Below are 22,329 nucleotides of genomic sequence, written 5' to 3'. Positions count from 1 at the left end.
CTGCAATCTTTGATCAGATTTTCAGATTTTTTTTTCCCCATTACAGATCAGTCCAAATTCTGTCCTTTACCATGCACATTCAAGCAGGGTCTGGCTCCATCTCCTCTGTATCCTACCATTAGTCAGTTGCAGACAGCAAAAAAATTTCCCTTTAGCCTCCTCTTTTTTAGGCTGAACAAGCTCTAGTCTCCCAGCCTTTCGTCATATGTCAGGTGCTCCAGCCCCCTAAACTTTTTGGTGACCCTCTGCCAGACTCGCTTCAGTATGTCAAAGTTCTTCTTGTACTTGGGAGCACAAAATTGGACACAGATTCCAGATGTGGTCTCACAAGTGCCAAATAATGGGGAAGCATTATTTCCCTTGACCTGCTGGCTAACCTCTTGCTAATACAGCCCAGTATGTGGTTGGCCCAGCAGCTGTACTGTTGCATGGGGTTATTGCATCCTACATTTCCTTTTGTTGTACTTCATGAGGTTCCCATCAGCCCATTTCTCCAGCCTATCAACAAGGTCCTGAATGGCAGCCCTGCTTTCCAGAGATTTGACTGCTCTGGTATCATGATTCAGTATTTATTTGCTACGCTATGAATTACTGCTTTTATTTAGTTTATAAGATTCAACCGCTAATCATGTCTGAGTTTAATTCATAAAGAGAAAGAAATGCTTCAAGAAAATGCAGTACAAGGGGAGGCAACTACCTTGGTTAAGAGATGTCCTATGCTTACTTTACTTCCTTGCATGTTAATTTACATGGAAAGCTGATAAAACTAAAATCACACTAACAGGCATACTTTGCCTTCTTCATTGTACTTGTGTTCTTATTCTTACTCTCAGTACTAAAACAACATCTCCTCTAAAAATCTGCCATAGGATCCTATTTTAGGGATAGTCTAAGTGTCAGGTTACAAGTGTAGTCCTATCAGAATGAGCTTTGAAACCAAAAATGCTGGTATTTCTAATATACCACTTAATTCAATAGGAAGCAATGTGTTTACTATTAGATTATCTCAATGACCTTCACCTTAGGCAACAGCTCATTTGGCTTTCCTAATGACATCTGAACTCTAGTGTGAATGTAGGTGAGAAGGCTTGGCTCCTGGTAGCTTTGCAAATGGGAACAAAAAATGACACCACTTGTACTCAGCAACTGGGTAATATGTAATCAAATCTTGTGACATGCTAGCTTTTAGACTGGAACTTACTCAAAGGAAGATGATGATAAATAGGTAGTGACTATTGAGTGAATCTAGTGATTTTTGATTTTTTGCTTAAGTGCCTGTGACAAAGGTTCACAAAATCCTATCTGAATTCAATCAAATACCATGGGCAATATAGACCAGAAGCTAGCAAAATGACCTCTTTACTTCTGAGGAGAAAAATTGCACTAGTCCTGGCTAATCCTGTTCTCAGAAGGAAAAACAAAACCCCAAACCAAGAAGAAAAGGAGAAAAGCAAAGATCAAATATATGTAAGGAGGGACAGAACAAATCTCCATTTAGCCCAGGCTCCAGCAGTAGCTAGCCATGAAGGCTTAGGGAATAGTATAACTACCAGACAAGCTTGTAATAATTATTTTCCTGAATAGTCGTACAGTACCCAGTGATCTGTGGCTCAAGCACTTCCTTAACCAAATGTACTGTCTCTGTATTCAAAAGCCTTCAATAGATTTTTTTCTCCCCATTAAGTTGTGCAATTCAATAGATCTGAGCTCATTTTGGCTATATTTAGCTGGAGTGCCGCCTGAAAATTACTTTCAGTGCTCCTATATATTGTCTGTACGCTACAAACTGTGGATGGAGAGGCTATGATGACACATAGCTTGCTCACTGTGCTATCAGAGGGTAAATGCCAATTCGAAAGAAAGGGATTCTTATTAATTTTGTAGAAGGTATTTGCAGGACTAACCCATGAGACTGAGTAAAACTAGGTTTTGGTTCATGGCTGGAGTCTAATACTGACAAAGGCAGTTATTCCCTTAGTGAATATACAGAGTAAGGAGAGGGAAAAACGGGCTTCTCTGTTATACCTGTCATGTCTAGAAATAGCAGATAAATGAACCTTCACATAAATTAAGTTGGCACTGCCTTAGGCTGAGAGGCATGAATCAGCCTCCTATGGATGAAGCAGGAAAAAACCCCTTTCCTTAGAGAGAACCACAGAGAACCGTCCTCTATTGTCTTCATTTTCTAGATCTTATGTTCTTCCACAAAAAGCTTTTTGTGATATGAATCCTTAAATGGAAGGAGAGAGAAAATCAGGAGCGCACACTGAAGCTTGGTCAAACAGTGGCTGATGACCCAAGGTGCTCCTGCACCACAGAGCTTTGCAGGTGGGAGTGAGAGAAGTGGGTGGTTGCGAAGCTTTCTGCCAAAAACACGGGGTCTCTGTGCTGAGGTTTCAGTCTCGCTCTTCACAATAGTGTCAAAAAATCTCTTCCTTGCAACAGGTGAGAAGTGGGAATGTCATAAAGTAATACTGTGTTTGAAATTTTTACATAATTTTCATTCATGTTACAACTCCATGGATTTTTGAGTTTTGTGAATCCTGTGCAAAACAGCCTTGAAAATGGTTTTATGCCAGTGACTAATTCTTTCAGGAAAGCTTGAGATGTTAAAAAACTGTTCTCAGTATAGGCCTGGTTAACATCTTACCCTAAGAAATAAACTGTTGCCATTTTGTCTTCATTCAGAAAGGACTTAAATATTAGGCTAATGGAGCTTAAAAGATGATTAATTTGCTACATAAAGGTTCGAAGACCTGAAAAAATAACTCCCCCCACCAAAGCATCTGAATTAAATCCTTTCTTGCGGAAAAGATGTCTTACCCCATCTCTGCACAACCTCAGAAATACAAATCATTATCAGCACTGATTTGTTTAATTACTTTAAAGCATGACAGCAATTTCAATAACCTACTACCAATGGCACCTTTGTCAGACTTCAGCATCATTCCTTGTTCCAAATTCTCCAAAGTTTACATAAACAGTAACTGTGTTGTGAGTACCAATACATGCTGACTAGTATATCTAAGCAACAAACATGTTAAATACAGGATCACAAATAAACACAGTATTAAAATACACTTAGAAGGAGAATGTTTCTTCAGTCTTACATTTGGCTCCTAATCAAATGCTCTGTGGAAATACTTTTTATATGTATGTGTGTCTACCTTTAATTACAGATATAAATAATATACATATAAAGTTTCCTTCCAAAAGTTAAGTTAAAATGCAGTCATTTGGGTGTCAAAAATACAAAATACAACAACCCAGAATCTTCCTCTTCCTCAGAGAAAGCAAACAGCGGCAAAAAAATACTCAAAGAACTAAAAGACAGAAAAGCAAATAACACCTTGTCCTCCTAGCAAAACCGCCTAAATTTGCAGTATGAGCAACGCTCACTAAAATGCTCTAAAAACAATATTTTACCAGCACTGAAGACCTAAACAAATATACAATTTATGTAACCATAGCAATCGACCCCAATGTGAGAAAACCCTAATAATCTTAGATTTGTAGCAACCTAAAAAGTCTATTGCTATTATTGGCTATAACAACAAACTTTTCCACTTGATAGCTTTTTCCCATTCTGACAAAAATGACACAATATTTACAGACGCATAGATAATAATGAAAAACTGTTTCTCTTTATTTTTTGTTTACTTTTAACCAGTTCAACCATTGCCCAAGAGGAACAGTGTTTTCCCAGTATCCCAAACATTCCCAAGCAATGTGTAATCAGAGAAACCATTAATACCAGGCGGCTTATTTTTATACCGAATAATGGTTACAAACGCTTTGATGCCCAGACACCTAATTTACAGCTGAGACGCTACCAGTTGTGCTATCTTTGCACTCATCTGGAAACACTGGAGTGATGCAGTGACATTAATTCCCTCTATATTTGGATTCCTCACTTTGGTAAGGTATGTTTTGCAATATTGAAAAAACTTTGCCCAGAGAATAAAGGGGTTTTTCTTGATTGATGTTCCATCTACGTTCTTTTTAATCTTTGCATCTATGCATATCAAAAGAAGTAGACAGTATATAGGGAGCTGGTGTTGACCTTATAGTCCTTTACAGCTCATCATTACACTCTTTTTTTCATACCATCAAGGTCCCACTGCATTCACAGATCTTCAGTCTCCAAAAAGAACCACCCCGGAGGCACCAGAAGTACTTTTCCTAACATCTGATGAATTACACTCAAATGTGTCTTAAATGTTTTGGGGGGCTGGGGAGGGGGGGTGTGGGAAGCAGCAAAGAAAAAGCATTTCTCCCTCTGATCTAAGAAATGAACTTCGTCCTGGATTGTTGTGCTCTCATTTCTGAGTACAGAAGCTGGCCTAAGTTACTGGGATGTTTAAACAGCTCCAGTTAAGGGAAATTCAGCCCAACTTGTGGTAGCAATGCACCGAGATCTCAAAGCAGCTTAAGGGGGTGGGAGAAGGAGGTCCTGGGTTTTTTTCATCACTGTCCCAAGATTCTAGTGTCCTTGGGCAGGAACTTTCCCACTCCTATTTGAGTACTTAGTTATTGTAAGTGCCTTTTCAAATTCAAGACAACTTCCCCTTATTTGGCCTGGACATACAGGTGAGGATGATACCGGTTTACACTTAAGGTTGCAATTATTTAGTCCATACATAAATGTATCATAAGACACGAGATTTTCAATGCTATGGCTTGTCCTTCTGTGCCCCATCACTGGGATCCCCTAGCCCATTTTTGACAATGTTGAGTAAAGAATAAGGAACCTACCCCCTTTTTCCCAAAACTTAATAGCTTAAAAAATTTAAGGCTCTAACTTGAGTTGGTGGTGTAAATGGCATAGTATTAGAAAGCTGCAATTCTATATGTGGACCAGCACAAGATCAATGGATGATAGATCTGGAGAGTATTTTTAAAGACAGCACAAAAATGCAACAGGGATTGCATTCCTATTCTCAAGTGAACCTGAGCAAGCATACGTACTTGTAGGCATATATACTCCATCCCTTTACCAGCTCCCTGAAACTCAAGCTTCTTCCACGTCTAATACATTTTGTCTTAGTCTTTCAGCCTCCACTCCCCACATACGGCCAGGATAGAAGCAGAATGGTCACTGACAGCACAGAGAAATTCTCTGCAAGATAAATACACCCAGAGGAGTCTACAGAGCTGTGTAGCTCACTGTAAAGAAGATACAGACATTTGATCAGCTGAATAGCTCTATAAACTCCACTGTTTAAACTGCCTGGGTCTCCAGTAACTACAGTGGGAGATGAGACACCTAACAAAAATCCAAAACAAATTTAAACATTTTCATTTGTAGCCAAATCTTACCCCATGATGTATTCTTTCCTAGGGCATAGCTGTTAAAATCTAAGAAGGGTTAATACTTAAAAACTGTGATTCTAAAAATTAATAAATTTTTAGATTTGGGCACAATAACATGAGATAACAGAAGTCACCACCCAACCAAATGCAAAGATTCTGTCCCAAAATATACCTTCTGTTGACAAGAATCTGAAATCAGTAAGAAAGTTAAAAATAATTCTTTCTGAAGAAACAGAAAAATAATTTTATCATAAAAATTATATAGCAAGAAAGATGTGCTCTAAGAAACAATGCTGTCATGCTTAGTAACATAAAACTTTTTAGTTTGCCTTCCGGCATGCAGTTTCTATTAAGTACGTGTTGTCTGTACTACAGCACTAAGCTTTCCATATGGGCTTTAAATCAAATTCCAGTTTGTTATTGATACACCCTGCATGAACAGATACTCCCTAAAGAGTAATGACCCCACACAGCACTTAGACTGGTATAATTTTCACCAGTGAAATGAGCACAGTAGTACTAAAAGGCCTCAAAGCTGGTTCTAAATAATTTCCTGCTTATTTTCTTTGTACAACTTTTCCAAATTAGTACAATGAATTTGAGTACTTCAACACCATCTTTCAGATCCTCCCTGAAGAGAAGAGCCCATAGGTGTTTTTTCTGAATTACCTCACCAAATTTTAGCTGTCACAACTAAAAGATGCCAGGTCCATGCCCTAGCTCCAAGGGCAGTCAGCACGGAGCAACCTGTGTCTGCACTCCTGCTCTCCAAGACTCCCAAAGAGAGTGGCCACATCCAAACTGTGCCATGGAGAAAGCTCCTGGCCCAGGCTGACTCCCAAACTGTGCCCAGGAATTGTCTGGGACAATGCTACTTGGCTCAGGTCAAAGCATGACCACACAAACGTTTTAACATAGGTGATCCTATTCCAGTAGGAAGGAATCTTCTTGGTCACAGTCTAATTTACTGCTATAGACACAACTAAATGCTGGGTCAACCTTCTTTTTATGATTGAAACAGAGCAGACTTCCAGAGCATGATTTCCTGTACCCCAAGGTGCATTTACCTGTATTTAGGTGTCTTGTCCCAACACAAATTAATTGTATCTGAACACAGACAAAATTAAATGGGAGCAATTTAACCTCATGTGAACGCAGGATATATTCCAAACACATCTACATTTTATTGCAATCTACTGTATTTTGCACAGGGCCCATGGCATTTCTGTGAGCTTTGGACAGACTTCGCACTAACAGAAGCATACTAATGAGCAGTACAGGAAAAATCACATCCACGATGAACTTCCTAGAACAATAATACGTATCTGTAGTTTTTAAATACCTAACGTATTTCATAGGACAATACACCTTAAAGAACCACAAGCTTCTACCAATCCCTTTCTGTAGGGAGGATAATTTAGTTTTAACATTTTGCTGGCATCTAGCCTGTTTTCAAGGTACTGTATACTTCTAGGGAAGTTATTTTCCCTCCACTGTTTATTCAAACTTGCAATGTACTATGAAAGCATTATGGCAGCTACTGCAACTGAATTACTGCCGTATAACATCTGAGTGTTGGAAACATATCCCTAAACTAGCAGTCAGAGTGACAGATGGATGGTGTTTCTCTTAATCCTAGGGGAACAAAAGTGAAACAGAGCATTCACAGTGTGATGCTCTATGCATTCCTTTGTATGTCAGTTCAGGTTTCTGATGGGAAGACTTCTTCCTGGTGGGGGAGGTATTGGAACTATAAAACAAATGATAAAAAATGGATATTTACAGAATGAGAGAGAAGCCAGCTTTGCAATGACATTGACTGAAGCTTTAAAATAGCTATACTTGATTTTAATAACACAGCATGGAGAATTTGATAGTGGCTCTCATACAAAAATTTAGCAGAACTGGAGTTACCATTCACAAAATCAGAGCAAAACCTGCAGCTAGTTTTACTATGGACAGGTCACCTGAGAGGTTCGGAGTAGCAAAATAAGGACACAAACACCCAAAACTGCGTCTCTACCCAAACTGCAAAATAAGGAAAAATGCAAAGATTTCAAATGAGCATGCACCTTCTTCCCACACCAATTCAGCCATATCCCACAGGAATCCTAACTCTCCCCTCTAAATGATGTTAAGAGACAGAGGAAAGCAAATTGCAATCCACTTGCAAGGTTTTCTCTCTTGTGAATACAACAGGCAACAGAAGGGAAATTGAATTCCCGAGCACCACCAGCTCTGCTTATGCCAGAGCCTACCCTGTACAATAAAAAAGGGGTGGTAGGTAGATCACCGTTACATGCGTTATACTATAAAGACTGTCAACTGTTATGAAGAAAACTTCTCTGATCTGGATAGCTCTCCTTCACATGCCCAGTTCAATTGTATATCTGACCAAGAATAGTTTATTCTATCTACACCTGTTCTTACTCCGAGGAGCAGTGTTTCACTGGTGTTTTACTGCTATCTTAGGAGGGCAAAGTACTAACTGTTATGAAGTGAGACGGAGGTGCTATTCTAGTTTTTATTTTGTTTTGATCTTGCCAATACAGTTGGCTGGTTTGCTACTATTTATTCCTATTATTGAAGTTTTTGTAAGTCATCTAATCACAATGTTTGGATAACATACTCTTGTATTATGACAAAGTAATGTGAATTTTGTTCTTAATTTCTGCCCTGTATTTTAAGAGTACTCCACTTTCCACATTGCTATTACTACATTTTAGATATAGTCCCTTTGCTTCAAATTAAAGCCACAGGATACACCAATAAGTTCTATATGCAATCCTAGAAGAATGTCCTTTCTTAATATGACAGCGTTAGTGGGTGTTTTCTAGTCAAAAGTGTAGAATTGTTTGTTCTCCTTTAGTAATGTTTGAAAGTGGCTTGGAGCTTTGCTTACTCCTGCGTGGTACGAATACGGAATAGACCTCACAGAACAGCAAGCGATCTCATGAAGTCTTAGCTCTAATTTTTTAAAATGTTTTCAAAGAAATGAGTATAAACAATATTTGCTTTTTGTATCATAACTGAAACCATACTGCTAAACAATCATATCCTGTTTAGCCCATAATGACATCAGAAATATATGTTTATCATCTGCTCTGGACAACTTAGCATGATTTTGGCCCAAGGCAAAGTGGAACTGAAATTATTTACAGTTGTCCAAACCAAGATAACCACACATTTCTGAGGTAATTGATACCTAAAAGGAACACTGCCTTTAGATCACAGCTCATGATTTAAGTATACTAATTCCTTAAAGAACACTGTTAGAATTTTTAAAGTGTCTATTGGATTTCCTCCAAAACTTAGCATGGATTAAACAATCTACTGCACAAAGAAAATGTAATACATCAGATTAGCCCATCCACTAACAACTCTTCCTTTAGGAATGGATCACATTTCCTACTACCTTTGATTCCTTTCCACCCACCTCAAAGTGACAACAAAATCCCAAACAAAACATAGCCAAAAATATGTTAAACATTTTGAATAACATGACTTAAGCAATCTTTCACATTTTGTCATTAGTTTTAAAAACTAATAAGAAAGGAAATACATAGTACTGACTTCATACTTGTATATAATTCAAGGATCTACTCTAAAATAAGTAGATCTTGATTTTTCTTTTTTTTTTTTTGTAACACGGAAACAGATCAAGAGTTCACAAAATCTTATAAAGTAGAGCAATAGAGAGAATAATTACTTTTATACATATATATATACACACACATACTACAGTTCATGAATTATAGTCTAGTGAGAAAAAACAAAGCATGTAGTCAGATGAAAGATAAATATTTGATTACAGGAACACATTCCTTGACGGACAAACATAGAGTCAGATTTGTCCTTGTCTAAGACGGGGAACTTCATACTTCTAGCAACTTGTGTAGTTTTTTAGACAAAATATTATACTGGAATGACAAAAGAGAATGTAAAGTCAAGCACATAACCCATTCATTCAGAACAGTGCTGTTATTTATTTTTGTGCATACAAGCTCAAAGGATTTCCCTGCCTTTATGCAAAACATAACATTTTGCATAAATAAGAAAGCAATGAAAAGGAAAGAAACTATCAGTTTCCAAAACACAAACAGTGGTTGGGAACAACTGTTCTACAACACTGATCCTCAGCTGGGGAGAAATGGGACTTGTTACTAGCCAAATTCTTAGAAAGAAGGGATTCCTGATAAGATTTTGAGTAATTGTAATGGGGAGAAGGAAGGAGAAACAAGACTGGGGAAGTCGCAGTTCTGAAAAGGGGCTCCATTAAGAAGAAAAAATGAGACTTACAACTAGGGCAGGATAAAAATCAGGTTATTTCTTAGAATTTTCCATGAAATCCTGAAAGTGAAATGAGGCCCTAATAGTCAAGTATTAAATACACAAATATTACTCAACGCATCAGCCACCTCAGCATAGAAAAGAAAATCAAACCAAAGTAACCAGCTTCTACCACTGAAAGGATATAAAAAGCACTCTAAAAATAGCAAGTTTCCAACAGCCGCATATACTATACTACTGAGTAAAAAGGATGGAAATTGGCCCAAACGCTAGTGTGGAATTCTGAGCGTGCTCCTGGCAGTTTTGCCCTTGACATCCAGTTGCCCACACAAGCCATGAGGAGGAACTGGGCACAAACAGAGGCCACAGACTGTTCTCCAGATTCACTACAGACAGGGCTACCAAAAAGACAGGGCAGCCCTGACCACCTACAGCAAATTTAGCCATAGTGGCCCAAGCTGGGCCATGTCACCTGCCTTCAGGGCCAGAGAACTGGCCCTGGCCTAGTTTATTAATTAGTATGGATACAGCCTTTAGATCTTATAAATACTTCAGTGTAAATGACATTCAAGAAGATGGTCTGCTGACAGACAGGACATAGGGCTGATAAGATCTATAAGGTGTACTTGCTATGATACAGTATTTTGTGCCAGTATAGCTAAACCTCAGTGACACAAAGTAAAACTGGTATCAAAATCAACTGGTATAAAAAACATCATTCCCCAGACTTCCATGCTAACACAGCTATACTGCTTCTTGCTCCCACCCAGCTTTTTGAGAGTGATATGGTACTGCATTCTGTAATGTAGACATAATTTTTCATAAATGCATAGATCAGAAAATAGGACTTGAAAGCAGGATGGAGAGAAGAGCACATACTAAAACATGTTTGCACAGAATATTTTAATTTTATCTGTAAGCTGTGTTATATGAAAAGAGTCCCTAAACGCTATTGAAACAATTTTCTCATGAGAGGAATAATGAAAATGAAAAAAATAATTGTGAAAAATGCAGGTGAAATGTTTATAAATATAATCTGCTTTCTACAGGAAGGAAATACAAATACATGGCAGACAGCAAGATCCATAACTACCCTTTCATAACCTTCTTTCTCAGCGTGCTTGCTTAGACATCAGGAAACATTTGAGGGAATAGGAAAAATAGGGAAATAGGATTCCTTTAGACCATCTGGGCAAAAGGGAAGAACATGTAACAACAATATAATATGCAGCATGAAAAAGGCATCAGACCAGCATGATGTATGAAATATTTCACTGTTTTCTCTGCTGGAGCTGGGTAACAGTAAAAGAAATTAATTACCTCCATTCGCTCTTGCTTGACATCATCAATCTCATCATCTTCAAACATGGCTAAGAGCTCTCCCGTCTGGTCAATGGAGTTGAGAAAGTCTTGAGCAAGCTTCTGCCGCTTGTTGGTATTATTACTGTTGAATTTGTCTTCACAAAGGTAAGCAAAGAACAAACTTAAGTTATCTGGTTCCTCCAAACATCAACCAATGTCCCTAGGAGGGATGTGTTTTAGAATCAGATGCACTGTGCAGAAAAGGCCGGATCTTACTGTCCTTCTCATACAAGTTGTGCTACCTGACCAAAGCGAAGTCACTGCTGTGCTGCAGTAGCACTGTAGTGAAAAATCACCTTTAGTGTTTTCTACTATAACCTAGTGTTTTTTCATAATCTAGAGACACCTAGCCTACTGCTCATACATCATTATTTCTCACTGAAGGATCCACAGTGGAGAGAGCTGTAGGAGAAACCACCCTTTGTACAACCAATGTACAAAAACCTCACTTGTACAACAGAATATATAGAGGAAATGCTCTTTCCTGAAAGCATGCAGAACATCCTCATTGCCTACAGCCTAAAGCAAACTATAACACAAACACTAAGGTGCAGCTCCACAGGTGATGGACCACGGTTCTACAGTAAAACCTAGAGAACCCTCGCAAGGTGATCTCTGCTGTTCTAAACAGAACAGCAGCTATAAAGACATTAGCTTCACAAAACAAAATTAATGGCTTCAATCACCAAAGCCTGCCAGAAAATGCAATCTTTAATTCCCAGCTGAACTGTGTTTAGGAAACATTTCATGAGCATCTAAATGGCTTATGAAAATTGTTTATTTGTTTTAAATAGTGACACAGACTTAAGTATGAAAAAACCCAAAGCTGTCAGGTAGGAAGCCATACTGCCAGACAGTTTGCATGAATCAATATACTTTCACGTGTGGTGAAAATAAAATGCCACAGGCAAATTAAATCTCAAATGAGTTGACAAAAACTAATCCACAGATTGACTAAGTCAAAGCAAGAAGTACAATGTTTACCTAACACGAATGTGGATGCTCAGAGGAACCAAACACAAGGAATTCATTGTAAGGGAAAAAAAAAAAAAAAAATAAAAGGCTCTGAGAAAGGAAATAAGTTAAATACAAAAAGTTGTGTATGGACATTGCTAGATGCTATAGAAGTATGGCAAGCTTTAGATTTGCTATGATAAGTTTTAACTTAACTTTTTACAAAGGAAATGCTAATTCTTCTATTAGTATAAATCAACAAAACTTTATACCAGCAAATTATATTGCATAAATTAATGTATTTTTAATTCAAAGAGCTTTTCCTTTAAATGCATTGGTTATAAAATCTGTGACTTAGAATCATAGAATCGTTTAGGTTGGAAAAGATCTTTAAGATCACTGAGTCCAACCGTTAAGCTAGCACTGCCAAGCCCACCACTAAACCATGTCCTTAAGCACCACATCTACACATCTTTTAAATACCTCCAGGGACGGGGACTCAACCACTTCCCTGGGCACCCTGTTCCAGTGCTTGACAACCCTTTCCTTGCTCATAGATCGGGGAAGCAAAAGTGTTTCCCATTCTTTAAATTACAGATTCAAAGTATAAAATGTTAAACCACACTGAAAACAAGCCCAGGTCATATATTAGTATTCAATGACTTCAGATTACAGATTTTTTTGTAAAACACGTCAAAACCCTTTGATAGTAATTTAACAAATGTCCATTCAATTGCACGCGGTAGCTGCTGCATTTAAATTACACATGCTGAAATCAATTAGCCTTTTAATCAGCACCAGTTTCTTACTTCAACAGAGTTCTGACGTTAAGCAGTCTTACTTATCATTCAGATGGTAGATGCAAATACTTACTTTTGAAGTGTTTAAAACAGAAAAGCAGACAGTTTTAACCAAATTACTCTGGAGACATTACTTTTGTGTCTTTAACTGTTAAGCAAGCCATTAATGCTTTGCATTGAGCTGTTCAGCACATTTATAAAATATCAAGCCTCCCCCAAATTAAGTAATTTTTTTTTCCTACCTTCAAGGAGGTCATCTTCTTCTATTCCTTTGACAATTTTAGATTTGTAGTCTCGAAAAAACATGTATTTAAGTAGCCTTCTAAGCTTCTTCTAACAGAAAAAAAAACATTTATGTTAATTAATATTATATAGAGTTATTTTTTATTTACACTAACTTTGTAACACACAAACATGCAAAAGTGTAATACATTACTCAGTAAATATAATTTTTTAAATGTTTGTAATTTTTGATTCTGCAGAAAATCCCGACATAGAAAGTACATCAAGGTCAGTAGCAATTCCACATTAAATAGTATTTATTTCAGCTCCTTGGTACTTTGCTTGCCAACTGTGAGACAAAAATGGGTTTGACTTTCAGAAAGCAGAAATTCAGCGATCAGGCTTCTTTAGGGCACTCCAAAATCTTTGCTTAGTTTGGAAATTCAAACCCACAAATGTATATTTTCATGAACTTTGACATCCATATTGACCACTGTTTTCAGTATAGCCTTATGCATTATATCAGATAAAGCAGCCGTAATTGGTTTTCATGTTTTATTGTTTTTTAATTTTGGTAAGGTTTTCGTCATTAGGTTTCACCTATCAAACAAGGAAAGAAAAACAAAGGGGAGAGAAAAGGGGGCAGAAAAGGGGGGAACTAAGGAAGAAAAGGAGATAAAGGAAGAATAAATAACTTCGATAAAAACAGTTGATAGAATTTTTTCATGATTTTGTAATTTGAAGAAAGCAAATTAACTTAATCTTTGTATGGAAATTTGTTTTTTTTTTAAATTATTGACCTGCTCTACTTATTTTCCAGAGAAAGCAAGACTATCCCGAATTTTGGAGATTTTAGTGAGATAAAGTGCAGGAAAAATATTATAAAGGAAAAATCAAGACAGGATTTACTGACAGACTAGATGACAAAAATGTAATGGTGGCACTGTCAAATGTCACATCTACTCCCTGCATAACTAGGAGGAAATTAGTATGACAGATTTTTAATAAGAGAGATATAAAGGATAAGGATCAATATTTATACCTTTATTAAGAAATTTTTTTTGAGCTCTAAGGTACAGCACCCATGCTAAAGCTAGTGAAAAAATCAATTCATAATTGAAGTTACTGGAAAAAATAAGAATGAAATAAAAAGTTATGCAATTATTGTACTGTGCACAACACAGTACAATTGCAGAGCAGCTATACTTTTATATAAAGCTATTCATGATGACGGACTCCTTTCACATAGGTTAAGCAAACACTCTAAAACACGATAAGCAGCTTACTATGTAAAGCAAGAAAATTCTGTTTTATTACTGTACCTTATCTTTGCGCATTAAGAACAGGAGATCTTCAGCAGAGATGACTCGAGCTCCTCTCAGCTGAGAAACCTCAGCTGCTTGCTGCAACTAAAATAAATTAATAACTTAGGATGGCTGTTTCTGTGTTAAAAAAATTTATTCACTAGGGTTTGTTTTAAATAAGTTCAGATAATATTTTGCATGGTAGTGCATAGCAAAATACAAGCTGGGACTCTCAAAGGTGTCACTCACTCGGCTCTTGTTAGCTAGGAAGTGAATAACAATTTTACAAAAAGACTGAAAGACTTTTGACAAATCTCAAGCAAAACCTTTTTTTGTTTATATTTAAAATGATTGCTTTTAAAAAGCGCTACATCTTTTTTTTTCTTTCCTTGCACCACGTTAGCCCAGAAAATGAACACATAATTCTCTCAGGCAATGTAAAAATGCCAGATTCTTGCCATAGCACTTTATCTGCAACTGTGGAAGGGTGGCTGATCCCTCTCAAAATTTTTTAGAATAACAAATATTAATTTTAAACAGCTTACCTAAGTATTTTTTGAAAGAAACTCTACCCCTACTTGACTTATCATTAGTACAAACCAGACTCGCATGAAGACTTTTTTAGGCATATTCTTATTTAATTTGAGAGAAAGAAAATTAATTGATAGGAAACACCAACTCTTAATAAAGTAATTGGAAAAACCTTATTGAGCAGACCAGGCCATTCAGGTATGAGAGATAAAGGTGGCATCGAGCAATGAATGCCACAAAAAATTATAAGAGGTGGCCAAAGGAGTGTGAAGCCAAGAACTGTGCTCACCTCCAGCTGACAGTGCCTCTAAAGGCCCCAGATTGTGCCGTAAAGAGCAAACATCTCTTCGTAAGGGACTCAGCATGTCAGCCTTGGGTTCACCGTCAGTAGGTGCAGAAAATTGGGCTAGTTTATACACAAATCATAGAATACAATCACAGAATCACTGAATGCTTTGGGTTGGAAGGGAGCAGGGACAGCTTCAACCAGCCCAGGGTGCTCAGAGCCCCGGCCAACCTGGCCTGGGATGGTGCCAGGGATGGGGCCTCCACCGCCTCTCTGGGCAACCTGTGCCAGTGCCTCACCACCCTCACTGTAAAAAATTTCTTCCTTATATCCAGTCTAGATCTATCCTCCTTGAATTTAAATCCATTACTCCTTGTCCTGTCACAACAGGCCTTGCTAAAAGATTCTCCCCATCCTTCCTGTGGGCCCCCTTTAAGTACTGGAAGGCCGCAATAAGGTCTCCTCGCAGCCTTCTCTTCCCCAGGCTGAACAACCCCAACTCTCCCAGCCTGGCCTCAGAGCAGAGCTGCTCCAGCCCTCGGATCATTTTGGTGGCCTCCTCTGGACCCGCTCCAGCAGGTCCATGTCCTTCTTGTGCTGAGGGCCCCAGAGCTGGGCGCAGGGCTCCAGGATAGGTCTCACCAGAGCAGAGCAGAGGGGCAGAATCCCCTCCCTCGACCTGCTGGCCATGCTGCTTTTGATGCAGCCCAGGATATGGTTGGCTTTCTGGGCTGTGAGTGCACATTGCCGGCTCATGTCCAGCTTTCCATCCACCAGTACCCCCAAGTCCTTCTCTGCAGGGCTGCTCTAAATCCCTTCATCCCCCAAATAGATCATATGAAAACCAGTACAAGATTAGAAACCAAACTTGCGCAAGCTGATGCTTATCAAACTACCGGGCTAAGGAGGTCCAACCCAAATGCACAAGAGGAGTCTATGGGATTTGCTCCTTTCACCTCACTAGCCTTTGGTTCTGGCATAAGATGATGCTGTAGAGTAAGTGGGATAGAAAGGATGCTTCCCAGCATGGAATATACCTTATCTTCTAAATTCAAAACCATTGTCCAAAAGGCAAGATTTAATCATAATTTCTTCGCTCTTATCCTTGTTAACCATCTGATGGATGGACTGAAAGCGAGCACAGTACAAAAGTTATCAAAAGGAGAGACACCTTAAAAAATTCTTGATGTTAAAACTCATACATACCTGTAACACAATCGATAAACAGAAATTTATTTTCTAATATCTCTATATTCTTCTTTCAGAAATGCATTAATGCACCTGAAAATAATTTAAAGAAATCCTATCCTTCGTACTCACACTAGCAATGGTTTCACTCAGTATCACTGGCTGAATAAGTATATTATTAATCTGAGCTCCCATGCTGCTATGGCTTGCAATAGGCCTATTCAGAAGTTAAAAAGATCAACAAAAACAGTAGCTGTTTCTAATATCCAAAGGAGGAGAGGGGGGGGAAAAAAGATTTTCATTTTGGCAAGTGTTCAGTGGGCAAAAGATTCAGTCCATAAATCATAATACTGGACTGCATTAATTTTTTTCCACACTAATCACATGCATACAAAACATTAACTGTATCTCGTATGCACAACACAAAACATACTGCGTGAAGAGTTTCAGATTTTCCCCTCAAAACCCTCTCTTGGCCCTTGCAGTCCCAGAGACCAGAGAGATTTCAGGAATTCAGAAGTCACAGTAATATAATCTTCCTTGAAAAATGTAAGAATGTGAAAAACGATAGTTCTATTTTTTGGCATAAGCAAAACTGTTTCTTATTCTGATTAGTTTGAGGGCACGCAAGCTACTTATATTTCTAACATAAAATATAAAGAGCTGGATAAAAATAAATTTACCAAGAACAAGCCAATATTCATCTCTGGTGTAAATCTATTGCAGTTAATGGATTTATGCCAAGGCTGACTTTGGACCCACTAAGCTTAAAAGTGTTACAAAACCTGACCTTAGCATGGTGATAACACAACACAGCTTTTCCAAATATCATATAAAACAATGGCAGCAATACCCGATGTGAAAGTATGCTCTAGTTCCCTAACACATACAGGACCATAACTATAATCTTTAAGGTCTCTTCCAACCCAAACCATTCTCCGATTCTGTAAGACATTAATTTTCTTACCATAAAATTCAGATATGCTAATTTCTGCGTGTAGCTGAAATACCTTATTTTTTCCAAATGATAAACATGTGACAATGTCATTTAAAGCAAAGATTGTGTGCAAGCTGCTTACAGGAACCTCCCAGTGAAGTAAGGGAGAGTAAGGAGAGGAGGCCAAATTCACGTCCCATTTGCATCTAAGTAAATCCTGAATAACACTGTTTACTTTAACGGAGTTATTCTGGGCTAAACACAAGATCAAAATCTGGAATAATATTCTCGGTTTCTACCAAAACAATGAAAACTTTATTCTCGTATTGCCTCGACTTTTGCATCTATTTTATTTTAAGGAATGAACACACAGCATTTAATTTCTTTGGCTTAAAGAAAGCAAAATACGAAAATAATTACTTCCTGTACAGTTATAAAATATGGATTATTTATCCAAACAGACCATAATGAGTTCTGCATTGGTACACATATTTACCTGGGAAACCAGGATATGCTCAGGTAAATATGTATCCAAGCAATTAAAAAAAAATTACGTACCACACAGCCGAGGTTGGGGGGAAGATGTATTTATAGTTTTAACACACACATAATTGACTCATTCAAACCACAACATGAGTGCTTTGCTATAATTAGTATTATAACAAACTGTCTTATTTGACTGTCCCAGAGTTGCCATTAATATGCAATAAGCCCCGATTCCTTAATTTCCGGAGCTGAAGGCCTTGTTGAGTCATTACCGTGGCCGCGTTACATGATGAAGGGGGACTTCAGGAAGCCAAAGAAACAATCCATCTCTGGGCACCCGAGCTTTTATCACTCCAGAAAAGCAATTTTCAGCTATGCAACCTTGAAGTCAGGAGGTCTTTCACCTTTCGCTGCAGTAGAAGCAAGGGGGGGCTTTACTTTGCGAGCAGCAGGTCTGCTGCCCATGACTCCAGGTGATAAGCGTGATACAAATGCCACAGTGACTTTTCATATGTGAGGTTACTGTGTGGCAACAGAGGAGAAGTGGAGATAGGGCAAGAATTTCCCACCATCTCCCTTCTCCAAGCCTCAGTGATATTCAGTGCCAGTCACAGAATTTGGGGCAGTAGCTGTTCCAACATACTCACTGTCTTTTCCTAATTTTTTTAATGATTAAAATAATTTAGTCCAGGTTACAAAATATTTTGTTTGGGATAATCTTGAAGAACTGCAAACAATCCAAATTATTTAGCTTTTTAAAGAAAAACAGGCTAAATTTCCTAATACCAGCAAACAATATTTGCAACCTCGGAGTTTGAATATATTTTTTTATTACTGCCAAATTATGAACCCCTAAAAGTGAAGTTTAAATAACGGAAGTGTTGAAATGACTTTAACTATAGGAGCGCAAATAGCTCTGTTAATAATTAGGAGTTTATGAAAAATAAGTGCATTTTACAATTTTTCACATTACAAAGAAGGCAGTATATACAGTAACTATATTTTAAAGTCTAAGAAGAAATGGCTGGGGAATAATATTTTAAAATGTAATCACTGGTTTAATGACTTTATGAAGTTAACTTTCTTGGCAGGATGAACTGAAGTATGTTAACAGTCACCTTACGGCTATTTTCTTTTTGCAACTTCTGCAAATTATAGATTTGTTGAAAGGAGTATTCATTCTCCTATGACAGAAGCACAGTTACTTAAATGGCACTGTCTGCTTTTTTTTTTTTTTCATAATTATTTTTTCTTCCTCTACCTCCAAAGTCAACAATAACTGATACTTCTACAAAACCGTCTTGAAGGACAAACAGACAAAAAGCTGGAAAACAAACATACTATGTTGTGACATAATCCTTCCAGTTAAACTGCAGGACGGAGTCGAAATGGTAATGTTTGCATGCCTTGAAACTGCTGGGAGCCAAGAATAATGCTTCAGGAGCTATGATTTTGTTTTCATTATAGAGGAAAATTAGATCATAGTTCACCTGGCCAAATTTTTTTCTGTAGCAGGAAGGTTGTTGTGTTATTAAATATGCATTAAAATGTCCTATTTTTTCATCTTTTCTAGATCAACAGAATGCAACTATAAAAATACCAAAGAATATTCTGATTTTAGATATAGTGCTGTAAATGTATTCTAAACAGAGCATCCCAATACTTTTTCAAAGGCAATTAAATAGAATAGGTAAACGCAGATTTTCACTTAAATCTTTCCATAGAATCTCTCACATGCTACAAATGCTGACACCTGAGCTTCTAATTCTAACACACAGAGGAAAAATACAGAATTTGTTTCCACAGGTCAGCATACGGACGTGCTTTATGCAGTTAGCACACCCTGGGAAGATAATTCTATTATGGAGTCCATCAGAGCACTCTAATAGGTAATGACTTAGGACAACCACACAAGGGTTAAACAGCATGACTAAATCGTCACAAGGTGTCTAAAACATAAAACTTTCATCTGCAGATTAAAAGACAATCAATTTTCTTCTTATTAGGTATCTGTTTTCAAATCTAAGTATTTTTTACTGAAGTCCACTTAATGTAACACCAGGTGATTATGTGTGACCTTGAGAAGATAAAGCTCTGCATCACATTTTGAGGCTTTAGAGAATCATAGAATCATTTAGGTTGGAAAAGACCTTTAAGATCATCGAGTCCAACCGTTAACCTAACACTGCCAAGCCCACCACTAAACCATGTCCCCAAGCACCGCATCTACACGTCTTTTAAATACCTCCAGGGATGGGGACTCAACCACTTCCCTGGGCAGCCTGTTGCAGCGCTTAACAACCCTTTCAGAAAAGACATTTTTCCTGATACCCAATCTAAATCTCCCCTGGTGCAACTTGAGGCCATTTCATCTCCTCGTATCGCTTGTACTTAGGAAAGGAGACCGACACCCACTCGCTACAACCTCCTTTCAGGTAGTTGTAGAGAGCGACAAGAGGCGCCCTTTCTTGCTTGACATACAGTGAATTTCAGTCCATAAAGATCTTGAGAATAAGAAAACATCAGTTCATACCCCACAGTCCCTGGCATTTACTGAGAACTTCTTTCCAAGTACATGATTTGTTGTATTTGTTTCTTCAAAAAAACCTTACTCTTTAGTCTCTGAAGCAAGATCGACTGCTTCATCTTGCCTTCTAACAGGTGGCAACGGCTTTTGGTTTCCACAGTTCAGCCAGCCTGAAGAGCTGGATCTGGATACAGAGAGTCTGCAGCCAGTTACTAGCAGCTGGAGAAGAATTACCCCAAAAGCATCTCCAGCAATAAGCACGTTACACAAGAACTCCTTCCCTTTGAAAGCAGAAAGGGTCCAATACTCAATGGTGGTTTTGACATCAGAGGTGACAAGCAGTTGATATAAATTCAAGGCCAGGTTGGATGGGGCTTTGAGCAACTTGGTCTAGTTGAAGATGTCCCCGCCCATGGCAGTGGGGTTGGAACTAGATGGTCTTTAAGGTCCCTTCCAACTCAAACCTTTCTGTGATTCTATGAAATCAGACTGTTCTAACGAACACAGGAGAAAACAGCCCCCTCCTCAGCTGCCTTCAGACTGAAAGCGTGTGAAAGCCAGTCCTATGAACTCCAATAAACAGCCCTACATCTCAGCCTGCACGTTTTTAACCATACCACTGCTATCAAAGACCCCTACAGATTAGTATGATGATTAAAAGATATCTTGTTATTATTCCCATTTCTTTAAACTGAATATTTAATATAATTTTGGACATCATCATCTCTCTTCATTCTGCTGACAACCCACATACTACTTCTGATTATAGAAAAGGTTTCAGGGTTTTTTGGGGTTTGATTTTTGGTTTTTTAGCAACACAGTCAGTATAATCTAAATAGAAGAAATGCAACAAAAGAAGGTACATGCTTATAGGGACAGAAAATAGCAAGAGCAGAACACCCTGGAACTTGCTCGAGATGATATTCTTCACGTTACAAACAAATTCCTTCTAAACATACAAAAGAAAGAAAAAAAAATTTAAAAAATGTACACAGCCTTTAGTAAACTACATGGACTCCGCCTGTGTAATGGAATGGGCTAACAGGAAAATGTGCCTTGCTCCTGGAGCTTACCTATGGTGTACCCATGTTTCACCCTGCTGGAAAACCCTGCAGCCGGAAGGGGAAGGCTTTCTACTGACCAATGTCATAAAATTGAACATTACTAAACAATTCTAAGTTAAAGAACATACCATTTCTTTTCACGCAAATGTATAAATAAAACATCGGAAGAGGCCAGACTGTATTTGGCCACCCAGGACAACTTCAGACTGTACCCTACAATGCATCTCAAATTCCCAAACCACAGTGATACATGAGGTTATTCTGCCATAGATGTGGACACTTACCAGATTTATGTCCATCTGATCCTCAAGTTTAGCAAGCTCCCACTGGATTGAAGCTCTGCCATTTATCAGCCACCCCCCAATTTAGTATTATTGACAAGGTTGTTGAGCATACGCTGTGCCACCCATCGAGGCTGCTGATGAAGACATACGGGCCTCACTACTCTACTCTTTACCAATGTCTAAGAGACTTAAGTGAGTCTCCATAGGAGAAGGGAGAGGAAAAAATAGGTGAAAACCTTTTCTCATGTGTGGAATAATTCAGTTTTCACAACGGATTCTGCATGTTTGTTCAGCACCTTGGGTATCGTGTAGTAACTCCTGCAGTTCAGTAGGCAGTAGAGCAGCAGTCCCACCATGAACTGGAATTAAGGAAAGCTGAATCCTTGTGCTCCCTATTTTTGATTTTTAGCAGTCATAAACCATAGCTGAGCCCCGCATTTGTTGACACTCTGAACCATTCTTGTTTAAAATATAAACAGGTATAATTATCAGAAAAATGGTAACTTATTTTCAAAGCCTAGACTCTACTACTGAAAGTGAAGATTTGCATCTATTAGACACTATGTAGGTTTTTTTTAAATTGTATTGGGTAGATTAAATAAGGAAAATAAATTTCCAAGTAAATGGCAAAACTAATACTGCTATTTTACACAAGATGAGCTTTAAATCAAAGTATTTTTTTTAAAAAATCTCTTCTTTATAAATAATTTAAGCTCAGCTTCTTAAATTAGAGCTTGTTGCATTTTCTGTCACAGAAAATGTCACAGGGAAAAGAATTTAA

General features: G+C 38.0%; 1 protein-coding gene across 1 annotated transcript in view; it reads right to left on the bottom strand.

Annotated features, from left to right (window-relative positions):
• Positions 1-22,329, bottom strand: part of SUPT3H (SPT3 homolog, SAGA and STAGA complex component) — a 99,608-nt gene that overhangs the window by 24,575 nt on the left and 52,704 nt on the right. The window contains exons 4-6 of the mRNA XM_075707748.1: positions 14,264-14,350; positions 12,962-13,052; positions 10,924-11,060 (exon numbers count right to left, since the gene is read on the bottom strand). Coding sequence (XP_075563863.1) covers positions 10,924-11,060; positions 12,962-13,052; positions 14,264-14,350 — 315 coding nt within the window. The remainder of the gene's footprint in view (positions 1-10,923; positions 11,061-12,961; positions 13,053-14,263; positions 14,351-22,329) is intronic.

Source organism: Pelecanus crispus, chromosome 3, assembly GCF_030463565.1.
Source record: "Pelecanus crispus isolate bPelCri1 chromosome 3, bPelCri1.pri, whole genome shotgun sequence".
NCBI classification, from domain to species: domain Eukaryota; kingdom Metazoa; phylum Chordata; class Aves; order Pelecaniformes; family Pelecanidae; genus Pelecanus; species Pelecanus crispus.
The sequence above is the reverse complement of the archived record's forward strand: the minus strand, read 5'-3'. Positions and strand labels throughout refer to the sequence as shown.